We start from the raw sequence: 15861 nt of genomic DNA on the forward strand, positions 1-15861 counted from the left end.
CCTGCTCCCACCTGGGGATTTTGATACAAGCAAACGGATACTCAGTATGGATAAGAAAAAAACAGCAAAAACTGAGTAGCACAAACACATATAATCTTAAAGATATAGTAACACCAAAACCAAATTTCCACAAAGTCAGTACATGAAAAAGTCCATAATAAAAAATGGAATCCTCAATGTCTGTTGTTCCTTGACTTGAATCCAGGGTCCATCAATGCAGCAAGAAATAAATCCACAGTAAGGTAGTCCACAATACCTGTTTCGGTCACACCAGTAACATGAATGTGAGCAGGCTATGCTGATTAAACTTTTAGAACTGGTGTCCCCACTTGTAAATGACTAAATGGTATTGAGAAACCATGATGCATTGGTTGCTATAGCAGTCTACAATTGAAAAAGGTGTGACCGAAATGGGTATTGTGGATTTATTTCTTGCTGCATTATACGTGTTTGTGCTACTCAGTTTTTGCTATTTTTTCCCACCTGGGGATTGGCATCTCTACTCATGAGTTGCTGAACTTCCAACTTCTTCAAAGTAGCACTGAGCAACCAAAGGTTCAAGTTTACCTTTCCTATGCAAATGACCTCTGAAAAGCTTGTGCAACCAAAGGAGGGTCTGGGCTGCTTTCACAGCCACTGGGAGCAGCCATGTTGTTCTGCCTCCTCCTTCCACCCTCATTCAGCCTTAAAGACACAGACACATCATCCCAAGAGGAAGCCTTTCCAAGTAGAGTCTGAAGCCTCCAGAGGTGGAAAGGCACATGGTGGCTGTGGGGGCGGGGCTTCCCCCACCAGCCAGCTGACTGGGAGCGGGAAGGAACCTGGGAAAGTGGGAGAACCCCTGCTGGGACCTGGGAATTTGCAAGCCTGCATGCCAGACAGGCTCAGCATGGTAGAGAACTATATGAAGACTTACCAGGGACACCTCACTTTCTTCAGTATCCTCCCTCACAGTATTTGTTGTTTCCTGTTCCTGGCAGCCTCCATATTTTCAACTTTCCCTGCTTCCACATCTCCTTCCCACCTATCAGCCAACCTTCCTTTTACCTTCCCCAGCCATAGGTTGGGAATCCTGGAGATTTGGGTCTAGAGCCTGAAAAGGGTAGACTTGGGGGGGGGGGGAGGGACTTCAACAGGGTATTATGCCATAGAGTGCACTCTCCAAACAGCCATTTTTTCCTCCTCTATTCTGAGGCTCTATCCTGGGACACTTGGCCAACGAAAAATAACCCTGAAGAGATTTTCTACTACTACTACTTTTCTAATTCTGGGCAAACATTCAATGAATGTTTTTGAGAGGGTACTCTACAATTGTAGCAGCAGGCATGTCCTTCTACATGCCTACTGTTCCCCTAGATGTCTACATATTAGTTTATACAGAGTGCTCAATGCATGCAGGCACTGCTTATAAAATCTGTACACCCCATTTTTCTGGAGCTTGCATGTATTGAGGGGCACTATGCATATAGTTGTTATGATCAGTGTCTGATTATCAGACATGTGGTAGGGGTAGGACCTGTGATCTTAGCAGGTTCTAGACTTCAGTGGCAACCTTAATCTCCAAAGGCAACCTTGCTACAAAAGAGACAGTTGCATTTTTTTCTCATGAGATGATGCCATTTGACAGTAATACCTTCTAGGTCAGGGGTGTCAAACATGCCCTTCAGAGACAGAATCAGGCCCCCAGAGGGCTCCTATCAGGCCCCCGAGCAACTGGCTGTCATCTGCTTCCTTCTCCCTATCTCTTGCTTCCTTCTGCATAACAGCTTGCTTTGCAAGGCTTGCTAAATCGCACAAGAGCTACAGAGCAAAACCTGTTTTCTCCATCGGCTGAGGCTCCTCCCTTGGGGAGAAAGAGGGGACAGCAGAGCTTGTTTTTTTCCAGTCTATCTCAATCATGCAACAGAACTACTAAGCCAAGCCTTTCTTCCTTCCTTCTCCTGGTCCCCTGGAGAAAGCACCTTTAATACCAACAACTGCTAACGTTTAAAGCATGCTTTAAGGTTTTTTTTTAAAAAAAAATTAATTGTGTTCATCTGTGTCCTTTATAAAGTTTATATCTCTGCTACCTAATCTTAAATAGGTATACACATGACCTGGCCCGACATGTATCCGCTATCTAAAGACCGCTATCTAAATAAGGATTCCAATCATCATCCTCGCCAAAAACGTACAGTTGTAAAAACCCTCATCCACCGAGCATCACGCATCTGTGAACCAAGCCAACTCCAGCAAGAACTACACCACCTCAACCAGTCACTGCAGGCCAATGGATACTCCCTACAAGAAATTAGAAGAGCCCTCCATCCCAAGAGACCATCCACACCAAATCCTGAGCCACACACAAATGTAGGTACAGCCTTCCTGCCCTACATAAAATCTGTCACCGACCGCATTGGCAAAATTCTCAAACGCCACAATGTTGACAGTCTTCAAACCCACACAACAGATCTGCCACTTGCTGCGCTCGGCCAAAGATATGAGAGATCCACTTTCAACCCCTGGAGTCTACAAAATACCCTGCTCCTGTGGTGCAGTCTACATTGGCACTACCCAACGCAGTATCAACACCAGCCTCACCGAACACAAGAGACACTGTCGCTTGTTTCAGCCAGAAAAATCAGCTGTAGCTGAACATGCACTTCAAGAAGGAGACCACGTCATCCACTTTGAAAGAACTGAAGTCCTTTCTACGGCCTCACATTATCATACCCGCCTGAACAGAGAAGCTATTGAGATCTACAAACACCGGCACAACTTTAACAGAAAGGAAGAAGGCATTTCCATCCACCAATCTTGGTATCCAGCTCTGCAAAACACCCTACAGACTATAAATTGCAGAAATTCACAGAACAACCAGAACATTCCACAGAACGATCAGCACAGTCAACAACCATCTTCCTTATCTTCACACCCCTTCCAACCCTCCCAGCAATTAACACAGAACAATGGTCACATTCAACAGCCAGAGTCCTTATCACTACCCTTCCAGGAAGCCCCACCAAACAATGGGCACATCCACAAACCTATTGCCCTTTCACCACACCCCCTCCAGCCTAGAAATAGCAGCTCTCCAGCAGCCCTGGCCTCACTCAATGCACAGCAGCCAAGGACAGAGCGCCTGCTCCGGCTGCAACGCCACTGAGGATGTTCTCCGCAGCCGAGAACGAAACGTCTGGATGAAAAACTTTCTCCAGTAGAACACGGCACTTGAGCCTGAAAGATTCTACAAACTCTTTAAACTTTCTTTGTAGGGAAAGTGTACCGCAGTCTCTGTGGTCTTACCATAAAGATTGTAAAGGCAAAATTGTAGAGCACTGCAATGTTCCCTCTAAGCTGCAGAGTCTTGTGAGCAAAGATTCTACTTTGTGAGCTACTGGTATTAAAGTTGTGAGCTACTAGCATTGAAGTTGTGAAATTATTGTGCTCTGGGATCATCCTTCCTGAGCTAAAATAAAAATGTGTGAGCTGGAGGCTAAAAATCTGTGAGCTAGCTCATGATAACACAGAGGGAACACTGGAGCACTGTCAGTTTTTTTTCTTCCTGCTGATCAGTTCCAGCTGGTTGACAGAGGGGAATAATGGCAGTTTACCAGCCAGTACTGGGAACATGGAAACCCTAGGGATGAGAGAAGATATCTTATTTTGGTTTGCTTAGCCTGAACAGAGTGGGGATGAGGAGAGAAAAGCAAGCTAGTGTCAGGGATGGTGGACAGTGAAGGTAGCAAGCAGTCAGTAGAGGTATGAGTGAAGAAAGCCAACTGCCCAAGCTGAAGTGGCAGAGGAAAGCCTTTGTCTCTCTGGTCGTTTTCGCACTCACCTTAATCAGCAGCGACGACCCTCTTCACCGCGCAGGATCTGCGCGGATTTCGCACTAATTGCCGCGGAGCACCCAGAAGAGCCGGAAAGTCCCGGCGCTTTTGCGGCGTAAACGGAAACCGCCAAAAACCAGTTTCCGTTGGCGCCGCAAAAGCGCCGGGACTTTCCGGCTCTTCTGGGTGCTCCGCGGCAATTAGTGCGAAATCCGCGCAGATCCTGCGCGGTGAAGAGGGTCGTCGCTGCTGATTAAGGTGAGTGCGAAAACGACCTCTTTTTCACTTTCCCGTCGTCATTGGGATTCCCCTTCTTCCTCCACCTTAGGTTTTCATATGGATTTCTTCTCCCCCCGCCCCAATCTTTTCCTCTCTCTGTGTTCTTCTCCGCTCTCTTTTGTTTCCTAGGTATGGTGGTGGTGTTGTTTTTTTTTAAAAAAATTTCCATTCTTGTGTATTTTTGTGTGTAAGAACCCCTTTGCCCCCTTGATTTGTGTATTTTTTATTCCATATTTCTACTCCCACGTAGACTTACTGTGTATGTGTGTGCCAACCCCCCGCTTTTGGAATTTGCCTGTGAGTGAGAACATTCTCTTCCCAGCCTTCCCCATTATATACCAATACTTTTGTGGGGTACCATCTTCATCATCATATTATCTCATGGTACAGATCTGGTTTGAGTTTATGTTTACTGCGGATTGCATAGGAGCTTTATATTACAAAGTGGCCTACCTCCAGTACTGAAATACTAAAAAACACATTGGGATCGCTTCTTACTAAACAGGATTGGACTGCATTCATTGCACTTGGAACTTCTGTTGAGATCATCATTTTGAAAAGCCTGAGGCACATAGAAAGAGCCCATAGCTCACTAGCAAAGCACGGGCTCGGCATCCTGTTGAACATCATTTCAGAAGACCCTTGCCTGAAATGTGAATCTGTGTATTTATTTACTTCATTTGCACCTTACTTCTCCCCAGTGAGGAGCCTTAGTGACTTACAACATTCCCCTATTCATTTTATTCTCAAAGCAGCTCTGTGAAGTAGTTATTACGGTGTGACTGTCATAGGATCAACCAGCAACCTTCCATGGTAAATTGGAGGTTCCAGCCTGGGTCTCTCTACCGCACTGGCTATCATTATGTGAAATTAAAGATAACCTTCTCTCTGAGATTTTTGTAGGCGGTTCTAACACCTGTGGCAGCCATTTTTGTGGTGGTGACAAAAACAAAAAGAGAAGCCTCAAACACTCACAAAAAGCCCACAATAACTATAAGCATTCCTTGCAACACTCTCTTATTTAAAGTCCTCTTATACATATAAATAACCCTGTTGTACAGTTGAAATTAAACAGTCCTCCACAGTGACAAGGTCCCAGTATTTCTGTGGTTCATAACAGCATAGTCAAGGTGGGTGTATCCATCCAGAGCTAGTACCAATAGTCAACAGTCTCATTAAATGAGCAAAATAGTTTTAGTGTCAGGTCATCCAGGCTTACATCAATTAAAGAACAAAATAATTGCAGTGCCAGAAGATAATTGCAGTTCCAAGAATGTTTTCAGCATCAATGGCCTTCTTCAGCTGGATATTTCAACAGATTTCATAGATGTAGCCATATTTTCATACCTGAAGGACCTGCACAAGTTCACCACACCAATCAAACAACCATACTGCTATAAATCAGAACTTTTTTGGTGGTGGCAATGACAAAATTCCAGTGATGCTTGCTCAAAAGAATTAAGGACCCCTAAGCTAAAGGGACAGCTTGAAAAGTAAATTGCCTCCCTGAAACAAAGCACCAGAAACGTACAGCAGAAGGCACATGTACAGAATCTGCACCAAGAAACTCAAGATTTTCCTAAAGTGTGGAGGTGCAGGATGTTTGGAAAAGGAAATACAACTTTGTAAAGTTTAATACACAATTGACTGTATTCAAAAATCATAACAGAATAGTAGTAGCTTGTAGTAGAAGAGTGTAACTTGTTAGAAACAGCATCATTTGAAAAATGGAAAAATCCGTTATTAGAAGTAAAAAAATAAACAAGTTTTTATTTTATTTGTTAGTCTTTAAAGACTCCTGTTTTTTTTTGCCACTACAAACTAGCACTGCTATCCCTCTGAAATTATCATTTAAATAAGTGGATGGACATTTTAGCTACCCAGGGTATTCAGTAACAAACTTAAATGTTTCAGTATTTTAACAAAAAAATTTCAAAGGGCAACTTCAGAGTGTAGTTAGAAAGGAAGAATTCATATAGATATGTGTTGGTCTCTGTTGAACAGAGCTCATGGCTGAAAATAATTATTCCTTAGGTGTTTTTATACATTACGTGGTTTGCTTTACCAGTTACTTGTTGGAAGTGGTCTACTCTCATTCTGAATGAATCACTTATCCCTATCTCCCCTCTCTGCACATACATTAAACACTGGCACAAGTCACAATACTCCTACCACAAAATCTAGAGTTGATGCAGTAGGCACAACTCAGAAGGTAGGAATCAGCCAGTCATCAGTTTGGACACTGGTAAAGATTCTACAGTGATGTCTGAATGAATGCCCGTCACTCTTCATTAACTTGTAACAGGTTTAACCACCATTCTGAAGGTCTTGGGAGTTGTGAAGGGTGCATATGTTAATCCATCATTACCTACTGTGAATGGCATGTGTAAGACTCATCCTCTCTGCCTACCTTTCACCTCCTGGTACAAATTATGCATAGATATATAGATTAGGGATGGGCACGAACCTGGTAAATGGAGATTCGTCTTGGTTCATGGTTCGCGAGGTACCACAAACCAAAGCCAGCATAATAAGGGGGGGGGGAGGATCTTTCAAATGACTTTTGCAAGCCATTTCAGCAAACTCTTTCCTTCCTGTGTAGAAGTGGGGTATGTGTGAAAGAGCTAATTGAAATGCTGAAATTTAAAGAGAACCTTTAAATGCCTTCTCAGTTGACTCACTGAGACATACTGCTGTGGTGATGATGCTCAGTGAGTCAACTGAGAAATAATAAAATAATAAAAGAGAAATAATAAAATAATAATAAACTGAGAAATAATAAAAGAGGGGTTTAGGTAAAAAAAGAGGGGTTTAGATAAAAATATGGAGCAGAGGTCCACAGTGTGTGTGTGTGTGTGTGTGTGTGTGTGTGTGTGCATGTATATGTATATGTATATATATATATATAATTTTTTTTCCACTGTGTGACATAGAGTGTTGGACTGGATGGGCCATTGGCCTGATCTAACATGGCTTTACCAGTTACTTGTTGGCTTCTCTTATGTTCTTAATTTCAATGGCTTCGTAGTTCACATGTGAGTTGTGTTGCAGTGGCGGTGCAGCTTGCAAAAGCCATTTAAAGGAATCCCTTTAAATGGTTTTTGCAAACCATGCCAATGATGCAGCACTGCTTGGAAAAGGCATTTTAAGAGACCACAGTCTCTTTAAATGCCTTCTCCAATCCACAGTACCAGTGTGCCTGCCAGCACTGAACCACACAAACCCACCTGGGAGATTTATGGGTGGTTCATGGGGCTTGTGCGATGAGATGGCATGAACCAAGGTTTGCAAACCACATGACAAATGTTGGTTTATAATTCAGTTCATGCCCATTCCTAGTGTAGATAGTAATCAGAATCAGCACTAACCAGAGCTTTCTGCTAATCAGTGTTTTGAAACTAAATTGCTATTTTCAGAGTGTTAACCAGCAAAACCTTATTAAAGTTATCTATAGCAGGAATGACTTAACATAAGAGCCACACAGAATAAATGTCAGATGTTTGAGAGCCACAAGACATGAACGTCAGTTGGAAGGAAGGAGAGAGAGTGGTGGTAAGAAAGCAACTTTAACTTGAAATGCATTCTCCAAGCTGCCAGGTGGCTTTGCTTGGAGAAGTGATTTTAAGAGACAAATGCCTTCTCCAAGCCAGCCGACGGGGTGGTAGGGGCTTTGCGAGCCACACAATATGTATGAAAGAGTCACATGTGACTAGGGTGACCATAATGTCTGAAGGCCAGCCAGGGACACTGGGGGGTGGGTGGGTGGGTAGGGGTGCGCGCGCGCTTTGTGCGCGCGCCGCCGGGAACAGGAAGTGACGTCACTTCCGGTGACGTCATGCCACCACCGGAAACAGGAAGTGGCATCACTTCCTGTGACATCATTTCCCCCCGCGTCACCTGCCGGGAACGGGAAGTGACATCACTTCCTGTGACATCATTTTCCCCCAAATGACATCATTTCCCCCAAATGCCACTGCCGGAAACAGGAAGTGACTTCACAGCACTTCCTGTGACGTCCCCAAAAATCCCCCAAATATCACCGCCGGAAACAATTTTGTTCTCAAATCCTGTATATACTTCATCAGTATATGGGATAAGGCACTTTCTCAACTGTGCTGCATAATGCAGCCTATTTATTTTGTCCTGTTGGCTCTGTTGGCTCTATCTGCGCCACCTTCATCACTTTCGGGGTGTGGAACCCCCAGTGGGGTGGTCTCCCGACTCCCTCCGCCGACTGTTTCTGATAGCCCTGCGCCCCCTCTTTCATTTGATATGTGTCCCGTGCGGGTGCCACCCTCCCGCCGGGAGATGCCGCAAAATGAGCCCCCTTGAGGCTTATGGTGGCAGGGCTCGGGGGAAGCGAGCTAGACTGCTGTTCTTTTGAGGGGTTATAGAGTGTTTCGAGCCCGTCCCTGTGGCATCGGTCCCATCGTTGTGGGACCCAGGGGGCCGGCGCAGCGGCACGCCGAAGCAGCCTGTCACTAATAACACCGGTCGAGATGCAGGACAGGAACCTGGAAGTGACCGACAGGCTGCTTCAGCGTGCCGCTGCGCCGGCCCCCTGGGCCCCACAATGATGGGACCGATGCCACAGGGACGGGCTCGAAACACTCTATAACCCCTCAAAAGAACAGCAGTCTAGCTCGCTTCCCCCGAGCCCTGCCGCCATAAGCCTCAAGGGGGCTCATTTTGCGGCATCTCCCGGCGGGAGGGTGGCACCCGCACGGGACACATATCAAATGAAAGAGGGGGCGCAGGGCTATCAGAAACAGCCGGCGGAGGGAGTCGGGAGACCACTCCACTGGGGGATCCACACCCCGAAAGTGATGAAGGTGGCGCAGATAGAGCCAACAGGACAAAATAAATAGGCTGCATTATGCAGCACAGTTGAGAAAGTGCCTTATCCCATATACTGATGAAGTAAATACAGGATCTGAGAACAAAATTGCACTAGAAGACACAAACACAAAGCTCCCTTACACTGAATCAGTGCTTGGGTCCACCAAAGTCAGTATTGTCTAGTCCAGTCACAAACACAAAGCTCCCTTACACTGAATCAGTGCTTGGGTCCACCAAAGTCAGTATTGTCACATAAGAGAAGCCCTGTTGGATCAGGCCAGTGGCCCATCCAGTCCAACACTCTGCGTCACATAACAACATAAGAGAAGCCCTGTTGGATCAGGCCAGTGGCCCATCCAGTCCAACACTCTGCGTCACATAAGAACATAAGAGAAGCCCTGTTGGATCAGGCCAGTGGCCCATCCAGTCCAACACTCTGCGTCACATAAGAACATAAGAGAAGCCATGTTGGATCAGGCCAGTGGCCCATCCAGTCCAACACTCTGGGTCACATAAGAACATAAGAGAAGCCCTGTTGGATCAGGCCAGTGGCCCATCCAGTCCAACACTCTGGGTCACATAAGAACATAAGAGAAGCCCTGTTGGATCAGGCCAGTGGCCCATCCAGTCCAACACTCTGCGTCACATAAGAACATAAGAGAAGCCCTGTTGGATCAGGCCAGTGGCCCATCCAGTCCAACACTCTGCGTCACATAAGAACATAAGAGAAGCCCTGTTGGATCAGGCCAGTGGCCCATCCAGTCCAACACTCTGGGTCACATAAGAACATAAGAGAAGCCCTGTTGGATCAGGCCAGTGGCCCCTCCAGTCCAACACTCTGCGTCACATAAGAACATAAGGAGGGAGGGAGGGAAGGAAGGGAGGGAGGGAGAAAGGAAGGAAGGGAGGGAGGAAGGAAGGAAGGAAGGAAGAAAGGAAGAAAGGAGGGAAGGAAGGAAGGAAGAAAGGAAGGAGGGAAGGAAGAAAGGAGGGAGGGAAGGAAGGAAGGAAGGAAGAAAGGAGGGAGGGAAGGAAGGAAGGCCACCCCCTCCCGCCAGCCCCCCCCCGGCCCCCTTACCTGCGGCTAGTCCGGCGGCGGCGGCGAGTCCGGCAGCGGCGGCGGCAGAGAGGCCTTTCCGACGCCCCCCCCCCCCGGGCGGAGGAGAACGGGGGGGGAATGCTAGAGGCCCGGGAGGGCGTCGGAAAGGCCCGCGGTGGTCGCTGGAGGGCCTCCAGCGACCACCGCGGGCCTTTCCGACGCCCCCCCGGGCGGAGGAGAAGGGGGGGAATGCTAGAGGTCCGGGAGGGCGTCGGAAAGGCCCGCGGGGGTCGCTGGAGGGCCTCCAGCGACCCCCGCGGGCCTTTCCGACGCCCTCCCGGGCGGGGAAGAACGGGGGGTGGGCGTTCCGAGGCCCGGGAAGCCTCGGGAAGGCCCGCGGGGGTCGCTGGAGGGCCTCCAGCGACCCCCGCGGGCCTTTCCGACGCCCTCCCGGGCGGGGAAGGACAGGGGGGTGGGGGTTGCGAGGCCCGGGAAGCCTCGGGAAGGCCCGCGGGGGTCGCTGGAGGGCCTCCAGCGACCCCCGCGGGCCTTTCCGACGCCCTCCCGGGCGGGGAAGGACGGGGGGTGGGCGTTCCGAGGCCCGGGAAGCCTCGGAAAGGCCCGCGGGGGTCGCTGGAGGGCCTCCAGCGACCCCCGCGGGCCTTTCCGACGCCCTCCCGGGCGGGGAAGGACGGGGGGTGGGCGTTCCGAGGCCCGGGAAGCCTCGGAAAGGCCCGCGGGGGTCGCTGGAGGGCCTCCAGCGACCCCCGCGGGCCTTTCCGACGCCCTCCCGGGCGGGGAAGGACGGGGGGTGGGGGTTGCGAGGCCCGGGAAGCCTCGGGAAGGCCCGCGGGGGTCGCTGGAGGGCCTCCAGCGACCCCCGCGGGCCTTTCCGACGCCCTCCCGGGCGGAGGAGGACGGGGGTGGGGGTTGCGAGGCCCGGGAAGCCTCGGGAAGGCCCGCGGGAGTTGCTGGAGGGCCTCCAGCGACCCCCGCGGGCCTTTCCGACGCCCTCCCGGGCGGGGAAGGACGGGGGGTGGGGGTTGCGAGGCCCGGGAAGCCTCGGGAAGGCCCGCGGGGGTCGCTGGAGGGCCTCCAGCGACCCCCGCGGGCCTTTCCGACGCCCTCCCGGGCGGGGAAGGACGGGGGGGTGGGGGGTTGCGAGGCCCGGGAAGCCTCGGGAAGGCCCGCGGGGGTCGCTGGAGGGCCTCCAGCGACCCCCGCGGGCCTTTCCGATGCCCTCCCGGGCAGAGGAGGACAGGGGGTGGGGGTTTCCAGTCCCGGGAAGCCTCGGAAAGGCCCGCGGGGGTCGCTGGAGGGCCTCCAGCGATCCCCGCGGGCCTTTCCGACGCCCTCCCGGGCCTCCGCCGCCACCGCCGGGCCCCGTGCGCGGGCGGGGAAAGCGGCGAGGGAGGGAGGGAGCGTCCCTGCGCGTGCGCAGAGTGATCTGCGCACGCGCAGGGTCGCTCCCTCCCTCACTCGCCGCCTTCCCCGCCCGGGCGCGCGGTCCCCGGCTCTCTGGCTGGCTAAACCGGGACCTCTTAATGGTCCCGGTATACCCAGCCCGGGAGCCGGGAATTGGGGGCCAGAACCGGGAAAGTCCCGGGAGACCGGGACGGTCTGGCCACCCTACATGTGACTCCCAACCACAGTTTGGCCACCCCTGATCTATAGTAACAACACTGGTGGTAACATAAGTCTGTCCCCTTCTGTTGCTGTAAAGATTTGGTTGCTTAGCATTCCCTCAATGATCCTTCCATTTTAATCAATTTTTCATGTTTTGGTTGTAAACAATTTTATTGATAACATATGGTAATAATTTCCATTAATAACTTCTTTTCATCTATCCTATATGCTTCTTTCTAATCATCCCTCCCGCCGTTACTTGACCCCTGCCAGTGCTATTTACTCAAAATACTAACCTTAAAAGGTACCCTTAATTCCTAAGAACTAAAATTAATATTCTTCTTTCTTCTAAAGTTTAATCATTATCAAAAATTGTCCAATGTCCTTTTACTTTCCACTTTAAAGCATGTTTAATTTTTCATGTTTTGTATGTATTTTTTGTATGTATTGTAACACACATGCTAGAAGGGAGAGGTTGTATGAAAGAAATGTGTGATCCTGTAACCTATGTCTGGTTCCTTAACTACTATTAAGGAATTGGAAGCTTTATGCACATACTGATCACTAACATTACCTGCACATATGCCTGCAGTAATTTTCTTTTGATATCTTAAGTTTTCAAAATATAAATGAGAATTAATTGAATCTGGTATTGCCTGCAATGTGATGATCTTATAGAACCCTTGCCACATACATGCATTCACATACTTATTGTCATTACTCTGATGGTTTCTTAATAAACTCCAGAAGTCTGGTGCACAATTGTGCATCTATTAGTTCCAATTCAATTAGGTGAAAAGTACATTTTGTTGTTGTTCAGTCGCACAGTCGAGTCCGATTCTTTGCAATCCCATGGACAAAGTCACGCCAGGCCCTCCTGTCTTCCACCATCCTCTGAAGTCTGCTCAAATTCATGTTTGTTTATATTGGTCTATGACTGTAATAAAAAGTTAGTTCATTCATTCATTCATGTTTATTACATCAGTAACACTGTCCAGCCATCTCATCTTTTGCCGTCCCCTTCTTCTTTTGCCTTCTGTCTTTCCTAGCAACAGGATCTTCTCCAGTAAGTGCTCCCTTATCATTTGGTGGCCAAAGTATTTGAGCTTCAACTTCAGCATCTGACCTTCCAGGGAACTGTCTGGGTTGATTTCTCTTAGGACTGACTGATTTGATCTTCTTGCATTCCAAGGGACTATCAAGAGTCTTCTCCAGCACCACATCTCAAAAGTACATACACAGCTCTAAAAAATGTACTTTAGAAACCATGTGCAGTATCGCAGCAACTTTGTAAATTACATATTCTTATTTTGCTTCACTTCACTTAATTTATGCTCCTTTTCCTCACCTAAAGTGCTTGCAACATTTTTCCCTTTTCCATTTTATCCTCACAATTAGGGGTAGATTAGGCTGAGAGTTTGACTATCCCAAGATCACCCAGCGAGCTTCAATGACAGAGTGGGGATCTGAACCCAGATCCTAGTCCAGCACTTTTAACACCATACCACAGTGATTCTCACTAGGATTGCTGTTACTATTATCTTAACACTGTTTTGAATATTTTGCAGTGTGAGAGCCAAAAATAATGGAACCAATTTATGATTCCTGTCTTGCATTTTTCTCTCCAAAATTATCTTAATTCTTTGTTTAACAGGAAAAAGTTGTGTGTGTGTATGTTTTCTTGTTTGATATAAGATTGTACCCCAATAATTCAATTTAATGTTATAACAATTTACAGTATTAATCAGGTAGGATCATGAAGAATATTTTAGTAGTCCATTGTATAATTGAGAAATACTTGAACATGAACAAAACTATCTCCCCCCCCACCCCCCAAAAAAGCATGTTTAATTTTTTGTCCTTGACAGCTGGTTAGTGACATGTTTATAGCAACACTAAAAATATATTCTTCTTCCACAGCTTCCAAAACTCTTATAAACAGTATGCTGCGGGACCCTTCACAGATTCCAGATGGAGTTCTAGCAAACCAGGTCTATCAGGTATTCATCACAGCCATCCTTTTTCAGTAACAGTGCTGTTATCTGCCTAGCAGTGTAAAGGATTTTAAACCTCATTTAATTACTGTCATCATAATCTATCACTGGGGTCAGGATGCTCCATAAATGGCAATGCAATATTTGTGAAGAGAGCATTTCACTTTTTAATAGCTTTTTAAAAATAGGAAATAAAGTGTGTGCAATTTTTGTTTTCTGTGATTAAATCTGAACAGCTTTTGATAGCCCTTATGAAGAAAAGTAATTACTGTTTTTAGGATACTGTTTAATTATAATAGTTCTGTAGTTACCCATCACTGTACTACTTCTCTTATTTGTCTGCAGTGTACTGTGAATGACTATTGTTATGGACCACTGGTGGACTGCATCAAACAGTATCCTTTCCCAAAAAATTTTAGGTGAACAGTTGATGAGCTTAGACTCTGTAGAAGAGTTGTGTCTGGCTTTAACCTGACATAAAGTTCTGCTTCACAGAACACATTTCATACTCCTCTGTTTTACATTCCGTCAGCTACTGGAGGGTCAGTGCAGACCCCTTCTCTAACACTGTTTAACTAAAATCAGATATGCCATATGAAAGTTGTCAGTTCAGTTGATATACATTTCCTGTCCTTAGATAGAATGCTGTTGTTAACATTAAATACATAATATTATATTAAATTATTAGCTGTCATAATATTCATAGACTTACAAGAATTCTTAGCTGGTTTGCAGTTTCCATTGGATAAAGTGTGTTTGAATTTCTGGTTTTTAAAAGTCATGATCTCTGACCTACCAACCACTAGCTGTTGCTTCTATCCTTAAAGGGTAACAGAGTCTAAGAGGTACCACAGAGAAAGTTAATGAAAACAAAGAGGATTGTAAAACATGAATGTGGGGGGAGTGTTTTAGATGAGAGTCTTGCTTGGTTATTATAATGAAGAGAGTTCTTTGATGGAACAAGATGTATAATTCTGTTCCAAATATCTGTTATTTGTATTGGCTAGATAGTTCCATTTCTCATCTTAGGTTTAGGAACCTATAGCAAACTCTTCCTAAGAGTCTAGAAAGAGAGAGAGATAAGAAATTGTTCCAGCAGCACCAGGACCATAAAACTAATAGATATGCATGTTAAGATAATCTTTACTTTAAATGTTTCTCATTAGTAATGACTAAAAATAAAGCTGATCTGTTTATTTTGATAGCTCACTCTATTTTATGAGTTCAGTGCAGGGAATGGACCTTATTCATGACAGGCTGACTGTCTATGGTAATGGCAATAACTGTCAGTTGTGTCTCTTGCTCTTAACAGATCTCACTTGTGTGCTTCTCCTTGTGAAGCTCTGTCCTCAACTCCCTCATCTTCAGTCAGTAATGGAATGGGTTAATTTCAAAGAGATGAAAGCAGGCCTTTGGGAATTGTTTTGTAGAAAATCTAATAAGCTATTCTTATTATGATTCCCTTGAGAGAGTTGAATATAGAACTGCTATGCTGTCCTTGGTGCTCAGATTCCTTCCCCTCCTGGCTTGGAAGGTACCATACCCAGACCTTGGATTCAGTGGGAGCTCACAGGAGCACAGCTCCTGAACCTTTCTGAGAGTTCCACCTCCTCCTTCCCACCTTGTCCATTGAATAGTAGATGCAGCTGCATAACAATCCCCGGATGAGCTCCACCACCTGTTTTTCTACAAAACGACTTCTGACCATACTTAAATGGAAACGTGGCGGTTTTCAGTGATTCAATCCAGCCCAAGTCACATAGTTACAGTTTAAGTAAGACTAGTATGAAGGCTTGTGTTCAGATCCCTTTTCCTCCACGAACATGCACAGAAGCACAGGAAGCAATCTTATACTTAATTGAACCATTGGTCTATTTGAGTTTGTATTGTCTACTCAGACGGCAGAATTTCAGGTGGAGGTTTTTTCACATCGCCTACCATTCATCCTTTTAGCTGGAATTGCCAGGGATTTAACCTGGAACCTTCTGCTCTGCCACTGAACCACAGCTCCTCCCTCATGATGGTGATTGGCAGTACCATCCTAAACTGAATCACACCATTCTAAAACCATTGAAGTCAGTGGGCTTAGAAAGCTGTAACTAGGCATGTGTTAATAATAGGGTAGGGTTTATTCTAAACTAAGGTTTTGCCTACTTCACAGCTTGTTGTAAGGATAAAATTATATATTGATATTGATATACTACCTGGCCACTTGAATGTAGATGAAATCTGAGTAGGTGAAAGAATAAATACAATGGGTTGGTCCTCATCA

General features: G+C 46.7%; 1 protein-coding gene across 1 annotated transcript in view; it reads left to right on the top strand.

The window, feature by feature from the left end:
* CDIN1 (CDAN1 interacting nuclease 1) overlaps window positions 1–15861 on the top strand; it is a 311962-nt gene that overhangs the window by 138871 nt on the left and 157230 nt on the right. Inside the window, exons 6-7 of the mRNA XM_060262588.1 lie at window positions 13516–13595; window positions 13935–13984. Coding sequence (XP_060118571.1) covers window positions 13516–13595; window positions 13935–13984 — 130 coding nt within the window. The remainder of the gene's footprint in view (window positions 1–13515; window positions 13596–13934; window positions 13985–15861) is intronic.

The sequence above is a fragment of the Heteronotia binoei genome, chromosome 21 (genome assembly GCF_032191835.1).
Source record: "Heteronotia binoei isolate CCM8104 ecotype False Entrance Well chromosome 21, APGP_CSIRO_Hbin_v1, whole genome shotgun sequence".
Classification (NCBI taxonomy): domain Eukaryota; kingdom Metazoa; phylum Chordata; class Lepidosauria; order Squamata; family Gekkonidae; genus Heteronotia; species Heteronotia binoei.